At 46.1% G+C, this 13518-nt stretch overlaps 1 protein-coding gene across 4 annotated transcripts in view; it reads left to right on the top strand.

Annotated features, from left to right (window-relative positions):
* piezo1 (piezo type mechanosensitive ion channel component 1 (Er blood group)) overlaps nt 1-13518 on the top strand; it is a 398994-nt gene that overhangs the window by 187704 nt on the left and 197772 nt on the right. For all 4 annotated transcript variants that reach the window (XM_085991680.1, XM_085991683.1, XM_085991682.1 and 1 more), the window contains exon 4: nt 6274-6316. In XM_085991680.1, the coding sequence (XP_085847806.1) occupies nt 6274-6316 (43 nt within the window). The remainder of the gene's footprint in view (nt 1-6273; nt 6317-13518) is intronic.

Raw genomic sequence — 13518 nt, 5'->3', positions numbered from 1 at the left:
ACGGGGCAGTACCTCCGCATCCGGAGCAATCTGCTCGAGCACAGATTGCTGGCCTGCTGCGGCACCGAGAGCGCCCTGGGGCAATGTGGCCGACCCAGCGAGGATGGCAGCAGTCAGTGCTTGCGTGACATCAACCTGAGACTGCATGAGAGCAGTCTGAGACTGGATGGCAGCAGCCAGTGACTGAATTGCAGCACTAAGCCATTGCGTTGCGTCGACCTGTGCTGCAGCGGAGTGCTCCACACTCCTTGTCAGTCCATCAATGCTTTTGGGCACCCTTGCCATTGCACCCATGAGCTCAGTGTGCAAGCTCGAGGCCTGCCTATTCATTTCAGTGATGACGTGCTCATCCTCTGCGTCCACTGCAGCAGGACTCGCTTGCCTAGTTGCCCTCCGGGGAGATGGCCCCCTGAGCTTCCCTACCCCCATGGCGTTGTTGCAGCCCGCTGGGTCCCGGAGCTTCATCCTCATCAGACCCTTCCCCACCCCCCCCCCCCAACCCCCCGCTCCCCTCCAGGGAAGGCGCGGTCCCAGTGTGGGCATGGGCTCCCTCGGGAGACGCAGGCGGTGAGGCTCCGGCTTCCTCTTCCTCCTCGTATGGGGCGTCGCTGCCACTGGTTGGTTGAGGGAAAGGCTGGTCAGCTGGTGGTTCACTATCTGAAAGCAGGGAGGTACAAGAGTGGTTTTAGCGTCAGGACAGGGGGGCAGTAAGGGAGCAAGGACTGGAGACATTTAGTAAGTTGGATTGAAAGTGTAAAAGGCTGGCAATTGGAATGAGAGAAGAGAGAAAGCTGATGAACATACCATTGCTGTCCCCAAGGGGGTCGACCTCTCCAGCGACCACGGCACCTATCATCTGGCTGACAACGATCCTGTCGACGCGCGCCTCCAAATCGCTGAGGGTCTGCAGCTCAGCCAGTCCTCCTCCTGTGCGTTGCTGCTGGCGCCTGTTTTGAGAGAGCTTGGCCTGCAAGAAAAACGACAGCGTCTGAGTGAATGTGCAGCCATGTGCTTGCCTGATGTGCCTCCCATAGTTGAATAACCCTTAATGTATGCAAGGTATGGAATGTGCGTGTGTGTTTTATGAGATGGCCATAGGTCTTGGATGAGTGCTGGGCATTTGGGGTTTTTAAACCCTCTGGGCACAGAGTGAAGTTGAGATGGAGGGATGTAGAGGTATTGAAAAGCAGCCACTCACCCTGAACACCTGAGTGAGGTCGTTGAACTTCTTCCAACATTGGGTGTGGGTCCTGGGCACCAGGCACCTGGAGGAGACGTGCTGAACCACCTCCCTCCAGACTCTTCTATATTCGCTAGGCAATGGCCTCCTGCCACTCTGTGGGTAGAGTACTGCCCTTCGCTGTTCCACAGCGCCAACCAGAGCCACCAAGGCCCAGTCGCTGAAGCGCTGAGCTCTTTCCCATGGCCTCGCCATTGTTGGTTCCAGCAGAATTGATGCACGGGTCTCTCCAGGCTGAGATTCAATGCTGCAATGAGCAGGGTGTGGCTGGAGAGCAAGATCGACCCTCCCCTTTAAGAACTGGCCGGCGCCAGTGTGTCTGTGTTCCATCGCTAACTGACATCACCTGAGCTTCACCAGCGCTCAGGTAGCGCGTCGCTCCTCGGCGTTAGCGCCTTAAGACAAGTGTGTAATGCCTGATTTAGCGCTCAAATCACCTCCAGGGGTGAGAGAGGCCAAGTTTGTAGTCGGAGGCGATAATTATCGCCAGGCGCTAAACTTTGCGCCCGGCCGATAATTGCGCCCCAAATGGGGCGATACCGAATTTCTCCCCCATAGAGTTTGATATTGACTGCATCTTCCATTAGGTGTGTACTCCACTCATATTACTGATCTAATTTGATACCAATTCATTATTTGTTTTGGGCTAGAAATTAGATTGGTTTTGAGAAGGAATACATTTTGTTTGTTACGATTGCTGGAAAAAGTGATTTGAGCTCTGACTCAGATGCAGAAGAAAATGCTACGGCCTAGATGGTCAGTTCTAGTATGGGATAACAGCAGTGACAAATTCCTGTGAACATTAATAAAACATATTTTGGTGCATCAGATGACATTTTAATTCTCAGCACGTTTGGTGGAAGGTCATTGGGACTGTTGAATGTGGAATTATTTTGTGCTGCAGTGTTCATTTCACTGAATAGAAATGACATTGATGAAATTGAAGTAGTCATTAAAATAATGGGTGTCAGTTGCCCCCACCGATCCTACTTCCTTCCCGGCGCGTCCTGATATTAACCTGCTCTATTTGAGCAGGCGAGCAAGACACCCGCAGGAAGGAAGTGGGGTCCTGTTTTAAATATGCAGATCGGGTCTGATGACGGGTGGGGGCAGGGGTGGGTGGGAGGCAGTATCAGCTTTTGGGAGCCGGATCCAGAGCCAGAAGAGGCCCCGCAGGTAAATTTTAAATTAATTTTTCAGGTTTTCTTGTGGGGCAGGAGTGCTCCTCCATGCCTCCCAAGGAAGCCATGGGCCTCCCATGAACCGGGCTGCCCCTGCCCTCCTCCGAACATGAATAGATCCCTCCCTGGCTCCGTCCTCCAACCTCCCCCCTCCCCCACTCCCCAACCCCCGGCCCTGATCTCTAGTCTCGCCCTCCCGATCAAAAGGCTGGAACTGATGCTCCCTTCCCAGTGCCAGGGACAGTCCCCGCAGTTCCCTGGCTGCAGCCTCCTGCCACTAGCTTTTGCTTCTGCCTGCCACCCAGGCTGTCTATTTGGCAGGCTGCCGGACAGGAGGCTGCCCAATGATATTCTAATGAGGCCCTGATGTTAGACGGCAGGGCCTCCACGTCCACGGCCTTGCCGGGTTCTTCGGCCGATTACACGCTTCCCCCTGCACCCTCCCCGGCTACCTGTTAATATCAGGGCCAATATGTTTGTGAATTCTAATATCTAGATGTATGAAAAAGAAATATTATTTCAAATTTAACATCTGGTGAGAAACAAAATTCCCCTGAGCGTTAGGAACGGTATAATACTAAACTTTATTGCAAAACCCAGCTTAAAATCAACAAGTTTCCATGGCTTTCCTGTCCCATGGCTCACCTCCATTACCTCATCTGCGACCTATTCCTTTTTGGAAATCTCTTTGTGGAAATCTCTCTGTGGATCAGTACTAAAAGCAGTGTTTTACACATGTCTTTTTTTTTTGAGTCAGTCCACATTTTTTCCTGGCTGATTCTTATACAGCCAATTAAGAGCTATTTGGAATCGCCACCATAAGGTACTTCTTGCCCTTTGAATTTTAACTTTTTCCATGTGGAGCTTCAAGTCATGTCACCTGTTATCATCTCCTTGGTATGTGCTGATTTAGTTGATTTGAGCTGGGATGGCAATCGGGTCACTGCGATTGACCCTGAAACCTCTGGGTTTGAAATAGGGAAGAATGTTCATGGTTCTTGCTCTTGATCACTATCCAATGACACCTGCTGGAGGTGTACATATATGGGTATCAGGCAAGTACAGAAAACTCTTTTTTATCCGGCACAGATGGGACCGGCGTGGTGCCGGTTTATCAAAAAGTCCGGATTACAGAGAGTTATAGTTAAAAGGTACGAGAGCTCTGTACACAGTAACAAATCCAAGCTTCCCTGTTGCTTAGTGAAATAAAGAATAGATTTGCCTTTCTAATCTAGGCTTTATTAACTTTAAAAATCCAGTAGCACATCTTTCAACACCAGTCTCCAACCATGACTGGAGAGAACTGAATTTAAGATGGCCACCACAAATCACCTGACATCCACTACCAATGAGTTTACAGCATATATCTCAAGGTAGAAACAAACAACCAATTACAATACTTCTTACTAACACAGAGAACAACCACCCCATTCACCAATCACAATACTTCTTATTAAACATAGGAAATAATCACCACACTTAGCAACAGCTGCAAGAAGCCCGACTACAGACCAAGCATCCCTGTTGCTTAGCAACAAGTGCAGGAACCCCCGATTACACAGCCAAGAATCAAGAAACGGCCACTAATATGAAGAAAAACTTAACTGAACCTACTCCTGAATTTTGCCGGTTAACCGAGATTTCCGGTTGTTTGGGTGCCGGTAAATCGAGAGTTTCCTGTAGCTTGTGACGTCATTAGGCTCATACTTGTAACTGTAGTTCAGCAAAAGGTAGCTGCCTTCAGGAGCGGAGAGAAAGGGGGAAGTATTTATTTTGGGAGAAGCAGTGCCACATAAATGAAGCAGCTTTAAGCAATGTTGCTTCATTTGTACACGATGTTACCAAACACTCTGGTTTCCTCAAAAACCTGAAGCATCATTTTGCATAAACACAAGCTCCCAAGATGCACATCTGCAATCATGCTCTAGGCTCTGTATGGAATTGAAGCATTCAACCTGTGTTTGCTTTATCCAACAGATCCAATCTAATTATTAGTGTTTCTGCTTGCTGCTTGATCTTATTTTTTCAATTGTCTCTCTCCTCATATCGTTAAGTTCCTGACTAATTGCTAGGGTAGATTCAACTGCCAATGACACCAATCTGATACTTTGTCCAAGTAGCTGTCCTTCATGAATAAAGCGAGACAGTGAGGGATGGAGAACAGCCACCAGTTTGTCACCAGGCTATAGAAATCTGAATTAACCACATAAACACTGGCTTCCGGAACCTAATTTAAAGTACAGTATAAAAGCAGCTAAGGATGAGTCAAGTCTGAAAGCACCATTTGAGTTAGTGATGAATAGGAACTGTATATTCTGCTTCCCCCTCCCCCATAAAAAAGTTCAAATGAGTGGGCGATTAATTCCTTTGTTCAGCCCTTGGTTATCTGAAAATAGCTAATATTTTCATATTGATTGTTAATAAGATGATCATAGCAATTACTTAAGTATTTAGGGAAGCAGAGTAAATGTAAAATGTGCATTACCATATATACTCTCGATTTATATAATGACAGTGTTTAAAAGACTCTCAATAACTTGGGAAAATCTTACCAGGATTTCACATTCCACTCATAGCTATGGTTAGTAAATGGCGTGAGTGGCTGCAAAAGCTTCCCAGGCATGCATTTGTAGGCGAACAGCAACCTGCGTTAATTTACAGATAACCTAGGACTTTAGTTTTCTCCCTAATAACTGAAGGCATCAAGTACGGAGAATAAAATGCAACCTATTAAATAACCAGAGCTTTTGTCCACACTAAGGGGTCGATTTTCAGTGTGCCGTGAGGCGGGCTTTTAGGCGTGTGGGGGGCAAAAATCCCGAATTCGGGGGTCCCGACACCATCCCACCCAAAACCCGCCTCCACGTAAGTTTCACAGGAGGCGGGTACCCGCCCCGCACTGGGACCCGCCGACCCGAGGCGGGAAGGGATTAGTGCCAATTAACTGCCTGTTAACAGGTAGTTAACAGGCAGTTTTTAGCCTAATCCCTATTTTGAGGGGTGTCTTGTGGGATTCCTGACGGCTCCGAACCACGCCAGGTTAGAGCAGGCGGGCCGTCGGGTTGAAGGACTTGGAGGGGTCGCGATGTCGGTGTTCAGGTGAGTGATGGGTGCATGAGTGCAAAGGTAAGTGTGTTTGGTGTGTCTAAAGTGTGTAAAGAAGTTTAAATTACCTGTACTTACCTTAACAGCCTTTCTTCCTCTAGGTTTCGGGAGTCCATCACTCAGCCGGCACTGAAAGTAAAATGGCTGCGAGCTGTCAAAAGTGACAGCCTTCAGCTTTCATTGCCGGTGAGAGTTCCAACTGAGTCTGTGTAAAAGGACTCAGGTTATAAGTCAGACTGTCAGTGTTTGACAGCTTCAAACAGCTGTGAAACACTGATATTTCATCTGTCAATACCTCTTGACAGATGAAATTTCAGTCTGTGATGTCACCTGTTGTCGGGTGGCCCTTAATTGGCCTGCTGAGCCTGCCCAGCAGGCTCAACAAGGTCAATCAAGAGAAAATCGCGTGGATTGGCCGGACGTCGATATAGGCGGGACTAAAACCCGAAAGTTGTAGTCCCGCCTCCTTCCCGACTGCTGAATGAAAATCGACCCCTAAATGTGTGAAACTTATTTTATTGTAGGAAAAGTGAGCTAATGAGAATAATGCCAACAATGCACGTTTAATGAAGAAACCATACACTTGTCGTTAAGCAAATGAACACCAGTCTCTTAGAAGTGTCTGGAAAGGCACAAAGGTCAATGATGAAGTGAAATAATAGTGAATTGCTTTATGCTGTTGGTATTGCATAAAAATATGGACAAGCCAGGCTACTGATTGTAATAGCCTTACCCTTTCTGTTGCAGGCAGCACATGGGAAACCCTGTCCAGGCACATTGGAGTTACCAGGTACAGCTATTTGCATAAGAAATAACAACAATCTAATTTATAATTTAACCTTTTGAATTTAGATATTGTTGCAAATTAACCTTAAAATGTATACAACAAGCTAATATATTTTTCTATATCTGGTATCTGGTTGCTCTATAGCCATATATATTTTAACAAATATTCAGTGATTCACAAGAAAGTTGTGTGTAGGTTTATTGAGAAATTATAATTTAAAAAAAAAAATAACTTGAAAATTACTTTATATTTGGACTACTGCTGTGATATTTTAATGTTATACATTTTCTTACAGGGTACAAGTTACCTATTTATTGTGAATAGCAGGAAGGTTGATGTTATTATTTTAATATACTTTTATAGCATGTACCTAAGTATTATATTTAGAGCTGCAAACATGAGCTCATCCAAAACTCGGCTGCCCGTATCCTAACTCGCACCAAGTCCCATTCACCCATCACCCCTGTGCTTGCTGACTTACATTGGCTCCCGCTCTGGCAACGCCTGGATTTAAAAATTCTCATCCTTGTTTACAAATCCCTACATGGCCTCGCCCTTATGTCTGTAACCTCCTCCAGCCTTACAACCCTTCAAGATCTCTGCACTCCTCCAATTCTGGTCTCTTGCATATCCCCAATTTTCATTGCTCCACCATTGGTGGCCATGCCTTCAGCTGCCTAGGCCCTAAGCTCCGGAATTCCCTCCCTAAACCCACTGCATCTCTCTCTCGCTCTCTCTCTCTCTCTCGCTCTCCTCCTTTAAGGCGCTCCTTAAAACCTACCACTTTTACCAAGCTTTTAGTCGAAACTTTGTTTGACAACTTTCCTGTGAAGCACATTGGAACGTTTTAATATGTTAAAGGCGCTATTTAAATGCAAGTTGTTGTTGTAGTGCATTTGTGCACAGTACCTCACTGCATGAAGAAATATAGTGCAGTTCAAATCTAGTTCATACAAAATATACTTGTTTTAACAACAGAATGTGGAAAAACAAAAGATGATGGGTTTGATTGTCATACTTACGCTAGTTCAGAAAAGAGTTCCATCTTTGCAGTTTGTTTCTAATGCTTTATTGGCAAATCTGGGATAAGTAGAAAGTAAAACCACTAGCTTTATATTTTATTGGAATTAAATCCAAAACTGGGCAATGTACAAAATTGGCTTAAAACTTAACTGGAATGAAATCAACCTTCTGCGAGGCTGTTGTGCTTTGTTTAATTGTCTTGAAAAATGGTAATATTTCCACCTTGTGTAGGCAGCAGCATATTGTGTTCAATCATCACTGCTGTCTCCCCCTCCTGCATGATTAAGCCAAAGGGCAGTTTTAGTGACAAGATACAGCTGCTGGCTATTTCCCAGTAAATTTCATGCGCCAGACACAGATTCTGAACAGTTATCCAGCTTGTTTCAGTGACAGGATTGTGGTTGACTGTGTTAAGTCTGTGTGTTATATTGAGAATTAATACACAGACCACAAGAGTAAACTTTAACAGGTCTTTACTAGTTGAAGGTCAGGGCGGAACTGCCCAATAAATCATTACACAGCACTTATATACCGGTGTGGTCACCACCGGTATTACAGTATACAGCAGCCAAGATAAAGTAGTGCAACCCTTAAAATAGTTCTCTTAAAGGTGGAACGGTTACATACACTACAATCCTCCCTTTTTAGGTTAACAGTATATATTCCCCATTAAACATAACATCATAACATATATACACAACTTCATGTAAAAACAGTTCACAGATTCAGTCTCTCTGGAGGCTTCGTGACTCGGTCCGGATAACGCCTCGGTGGTGTAGTAGGTTCTTTTGGCAAGGTCGATTCGGCTTGAATGCCAGTGTCGGGTTCATCTGGTTCCAGTATCACCGGATCGGAGGTAGATACTATGGGTATCTCTGTTTCATCATTAGGCATATAGAGTTGTGGTGTAGGTTGTCCCTTTTCGGATGACGCTATGATCTGGTCAGCATGGCGCTTTATTATGCTTTCACCAATGTCCACGGTATACATCAGCGGTCCTAGTCGTGTGCAAATAGTTCCAGGCTGCCATTTCTCGGTACGGTAGTCCCGGGCCAAAACTTGTTGACCTATCTGGAAGGTTCTAGTTGGCTTTTCATTCATGCCTTGAAATTGCCGGTTCTCTACGTCCCTTCTGATGTTTGGCTTGATCAAATCCAGCTGGCATCTTAGTCTTCTATTGAAAAACATCATGGCGGGAGTTTGGTTTGTGACCACATGTGTTGCATTCCTGTACGCCAACAAGAAGTTATCTACCTTATGTTGTAGATTTATGTCTTCATTACTCATGGCCTTTATGGCCTTCTTGAAGGTCTGGACAAACCTTTCAGCTAATCCATTGGTGGCGGGATGGTATGGGGCGGACGTGTAGTGCTTAACTCCATTGTTTTTTAAGAACTTCTTGAATTCTTCGGACACAAATTGCGGTCCATTATCAGAACAGATCTGTTCCGGCAGGCCATTCCTGGCAAATATGGTCCTTAATACTGTGATGGTTTTTTCCGTGGTGGTGGAGGACATCTTTATTACCTCCGGCCACTTGGAGTATGCATCCACCGCGATTAAGAACATTGAGTCCATAAATGGACCAGCAAAGTCGATATGTACCCTTTGCCATGGAGATGAGGGCCACTCCCATGGATGCAGAGGAGCTTGTGGTGGGGCGTTTTGGACCTTCTGGCATCCTAGACAGCTCTTGGTCATTTCTTCGATGTCTCCATCGATACCTGGCCACCACACAAACGCTCTGGCTAGGTTCTTCATTTTCACTCCACCCAGATGCCCCTCGTGAAGCTCCTTTAGCACTTTATGCTGGAGTTTGGGTGGAATCACCACTCTGGATCCACACATCAAAGTTCCTCGGCACACTGACAGCTGTTCTCTTCTTTGCGAAAATGCTGGCAACAGTGGTTCGCCATGTGCTGGCCATCCCTTCACCGTTAAATCGTAGACTCGTGAGAGAGTCGGGTCATTTCTTGTTTCCTTTTCAATGGTAGAATTTGTTACTGGTAGACATTCCACTATGGTTGAGTGGAACATCTCCACTGGGTCCACTGTAGGCGCCTCTTCTACCGTTGGCAACGGTAGGCGCGATAAACCGTCAGCATTCCCATGCTGTTTTGATCCTTTGTATTCTATGTCATATTGGTGTGCCCCCAGGAAAAGGGACCACCTCTGTAGCCTTTGCGCTGTCATAATGGGAACGCCCTTTTTAGGGTTGAATATGGATACCAACGGCTGGTGGTCTGTCAGCAGTGTAAACTTCTGGCCCTGCAGGTAATGATTAAACTTCTTTACTCCCCACACCAGGCTGAGAGCCTCCCTATCTATCTGAGCATAGTTGCGCTCAGCGGAGGTCAATGCTCTGGATGCAAATGCGACTGGCCTTTCTGAGCCATTTGGCAACTTGTGTGAGAGTACTGCTCCAATACCATAAGGAGAAGCATCACAAGCTAAACGAATAGGTAGCGTTGGGTTGAAATGAGCCAACACTTCCTCTGAGGTGATCAACGTCTTGCTTTTGCGAAAGGCCTTCTTACAGTCCTCGCTCCACTTCCATGGTACTTCTTTCTGCAAAAGAGCATTCAGCGGGTGCAGCACCGTGGATAGATTTGGCAGAAACTTATGGTAATAGTTAATCAACCCTAGGAACGATCTCAACTGGGATACATTTTCCGGAGCGGGAGCCTTCACAACAGCTTCGATCTTGTCAGGTGACTTGTGCAGCCCCTCCTGGTCAATGACATGACCACAGTACGAGATCCGTTTCTGAAAGAACTCACATTTCTGGCGATTAACTCGAAGGCCATATTCCTTCAACCTGGTGAGCACCAGTTTCAAATTTGCAAGGTGTTCCTCATCGTCATCTCCTGTAATCAGGATATCGTCCAAGTAACATTGAGTGCATGGAATTCCCTGTAATACCTGCTCCATGGCCCTCTGCCAAATTGTTTGAGCCGAAGCCACTCCAAAAACCAGTCTATTATATCGATACAAGCCTCTGTGCGTGTTGATTGTGAGATACTGGCGCGACTCTTCCTCAACTTCCATCTGTAAGTACGCTTGCGCCAGGTCTATCTTGGTGAAGCGTTTCCCGCCAGACAATGAAGCAAAAATATCCTCAATCCGCGGAAGCGGATATTGCACCGTGTGAAGCACCGGATTAACTGTGATCTTGAAGTCTCCACAGATGCGGACCTTCCCCGGTTCCCCTGGCTTGTTACTCGATGAACGCTTCATGACGGGAACAATGGGCGTGGCCCACTCACTCCAGTCCACCTTAGACAGTACTCCTGAACGTTCCAGCCCTTCCAGCTCAGCTTTCACAGCAGGTCGTATCGCATAAGGTACCGGTCTGGCTTTGAAAAATTTTGGGTTTGCATGTTCTGCAATCTTGATTTTTGCCTTAATTCCTCTCAGTGTTCCCAGTCCCTGTTGGAACACCTCTTTAGCCTCATCCAATATTCTGGCCAATCGTTCAGGTTTGACATCTTTTTTTCCGGAATCTACCGTTATTGCGTTTAGGGAGTGCCAGTCCATATTTATTTTCCTGATCCACTCCCGTCCCAGAAGTGGTGGACCTCCCTCAGGTAGTACATATAAGTCCGTTCTTTGCCCTTGTGTACCACCTTGACTTTTATCTTTCCGATGGGGTATACTTTTTGTCCCGTGTATGTCTGCAATACTATCTCCGTATCCCGTAGGAGAATATGTCTGAATAACTTTTTGTAATCTTGCTTATTCATGACCGTCAACACCGATCCGGTGTCCAATTCCATCTTCACTTGGACTCCTGCTATCTGCAGTGTGACTCAGATAGTTTGTCGGTCAGCTTCCTTACTCATGTTGTGAATTCTCAGACTACCCAGTTCCTTGCTGTTGGAGTCTGCATCCGAATTCTGTTCATCCGAACTCTTCTCAGCCACCTTATGTACCTTTCTGCACTTTTCCTGTGGTGACTTTTTGTTGCTGGGCTTCTTTCCTGACCGGCATACTTTAGCTATGTGACCAAGCTTGCCACATTTTCTACATTCCTGGTTTTTAAACCAGCATTGGTTCTGATCGTGTGTTGTCTTTCCACAACGATAACATTTCGTTGTACCCAAAGCCATTTGATCTACGCTGAGTACCCCTGCCTTCAGCTGCATTTCCGCAGTGCCTCTTGCTGCGGCTTCGTGCGATGCTGCAATAGTGACAGCCTTATCAAGTGTAAGATCATTCTCTTCAAGTAGCCGCTTTTGTGTTCCTTCTTTCGACAACCCACACACGAATTTGTCTCTCAGTGCCTCTGTCAGGCTTTCCCCAAACTGACAGTATTTCGCTAACTTACGCAGTTCAATTAAATACTCCGCGTTGCTTTCCTCTTTCAGTTGCGTTCTCGCATAAAATTTAAATCGTTCCGCTAACATCAGCGATGTGGGGTTCAAATGATTTTTCAGAACAGCAACAATTTTAGCGAAAGTCTGATCCGCCGGTTTAGCTGGTGATAGAAGATGCTTCAATAGCCCGTATGTCTTCGCACCCATTGAGTTTAGTAAGGTTAGTGCTTTATCTTCATCTGATATTTTATTTGCCTTACAATATATCTCTATGCGTTCTACATACGTGGCCCAATCTTCAACATCGGGATCGAAATCGTTGATGTTACCACGCTTAGGCATCCTCGCAACCTTCTTGAGAAACAAAAAGAAATTTTTCTTTTCTTTTTTTTTCCAAAATGGCGGTTTCCCGCGCTTGTCTTCTTCCCCCGCCTATGAAAATGGCGGTTTCCCGCGTTTGCCTTTCTCCCCCGCTGGCTGTAATGGCGATTGCCGTATTGCTGCGTTCGCCCTCCCCAGCGGTTTCCAAATCGTGCCTCCCAGCCCCTCTTGCAGTCCGGTCCTTTCCCCCCAGCTGCGGCTGAGTTCTCCGCAGTTTTTTTTAATTTTTTTTTAAATTTTTTAAAAATTTTCTCCCGCACCTTACGCTGACCCGGTCGCTGCGCCTCGCGGCCTCGGTAGCTGCCCGGCCTTTCTCACCGGTCGCGGTCGAGCCCCCTCTCGACGCTGTTGCGTCTCCCAGCCCGCTTGCAGCCCGGTCTTTTACACCGGCTGCGTTTGCATTCACCGCGGCTCCCATGCGTCTCAGCGCCTCTGGCCCCGACTTCTGTCCGGCTCTTTTCCCCGGCCGTGGTCGAGTTCTCCGCCCTTGTATCCTCCGTTTTTCCCTCCCCTACTTCACGCCAACGTGGCCGACCTGCTGTTCGTCGCTGATCGGCTTACCCACCACCGTGATAGAAGGGATGATCATTGCCTGTTGCTGATGGAAGGCTTCGTGTCAGAGTTCTTCCTTCGCTCTGCAGACCCGAGTCTTTTCTCAGCAGAATGATGAGGGCGGATGCCTCCTCTCGACGCCCGTTAAACTGCCTTGGATGTATCTCTGCCGCAGGGTAAGATCGTACTCGTCGCCACTGTTAAGTCTGTGTGTTATATTGAGAATTAATACACAGACCACAAGAGTAAACTTTAACAGGTCTTTACTAGTTGAAGGTCAGGGCGGAACTGCCCAATAAATCATTACACAGCACTTATATACCGGTGTGGTCACCACCGGTATTACAGTATACAGCAGCCAAGATAAAGTAGTGCAACCCTTAAAATAGTTCTCTTAAAGGTGGAACGGTTACATACACTACAGACTGCTTCATCAGTACTGCTTGACCAAATACGTCTGCTTATTTGGAAGGTTTCATTCACAGAGATGGAAGAGCTTTATGTTCAAATGTAGAAAAAATGGCATTGACATTTTCAAGATTGAGAGAACGTTATATAGATTCATACAGTAAAAAATGTCTCTGTGACTGTTGTACCATGTTGAGTGTGCCTACTGCTCAAATTAAAAATAGTGTATATTGGGTCTCCACAGATCCTTTCACTCATAACATTTCAATTTAGAAATTTAGGCCTTCAAATTATGCTGTGTGAATATTAGTGTGAGAATACTTGATGAGTTTGTTTGAAACGATTTTGTCTGTTAGATATGTCAGCCCCTCTAATTAAATAGTGGACTAGAGAATTCCACTCACTAAATTTGCACCACATCTTATGTTCATTAATAAATAGACATTCTTATTATGAACACAGCTAGCTTTTGCTAGACACTTTTATTGAGCACGTGGACTAGGTACAGTATCTGTAGAGGCTTCC

This window comes from Somniosus microcephalus, chromosome 6 (assembly GCF_052327205.1).
Source record: "Somniosus microcephalus isolate GS21.2 chromosome 6, FLI_Smic_1.0, whole genome shotgun sequence".
NCBI lineage: Eukaryota > Metazoa > Chordata > Chondrichthyes > Squaliformes > Somniosidae > Somniosus > Somniosus microcephalus.
Note: the sequence above shows the minus strand (reverse complement) of the source record. Positions and strands in the feature narration are given on the sequence as shown.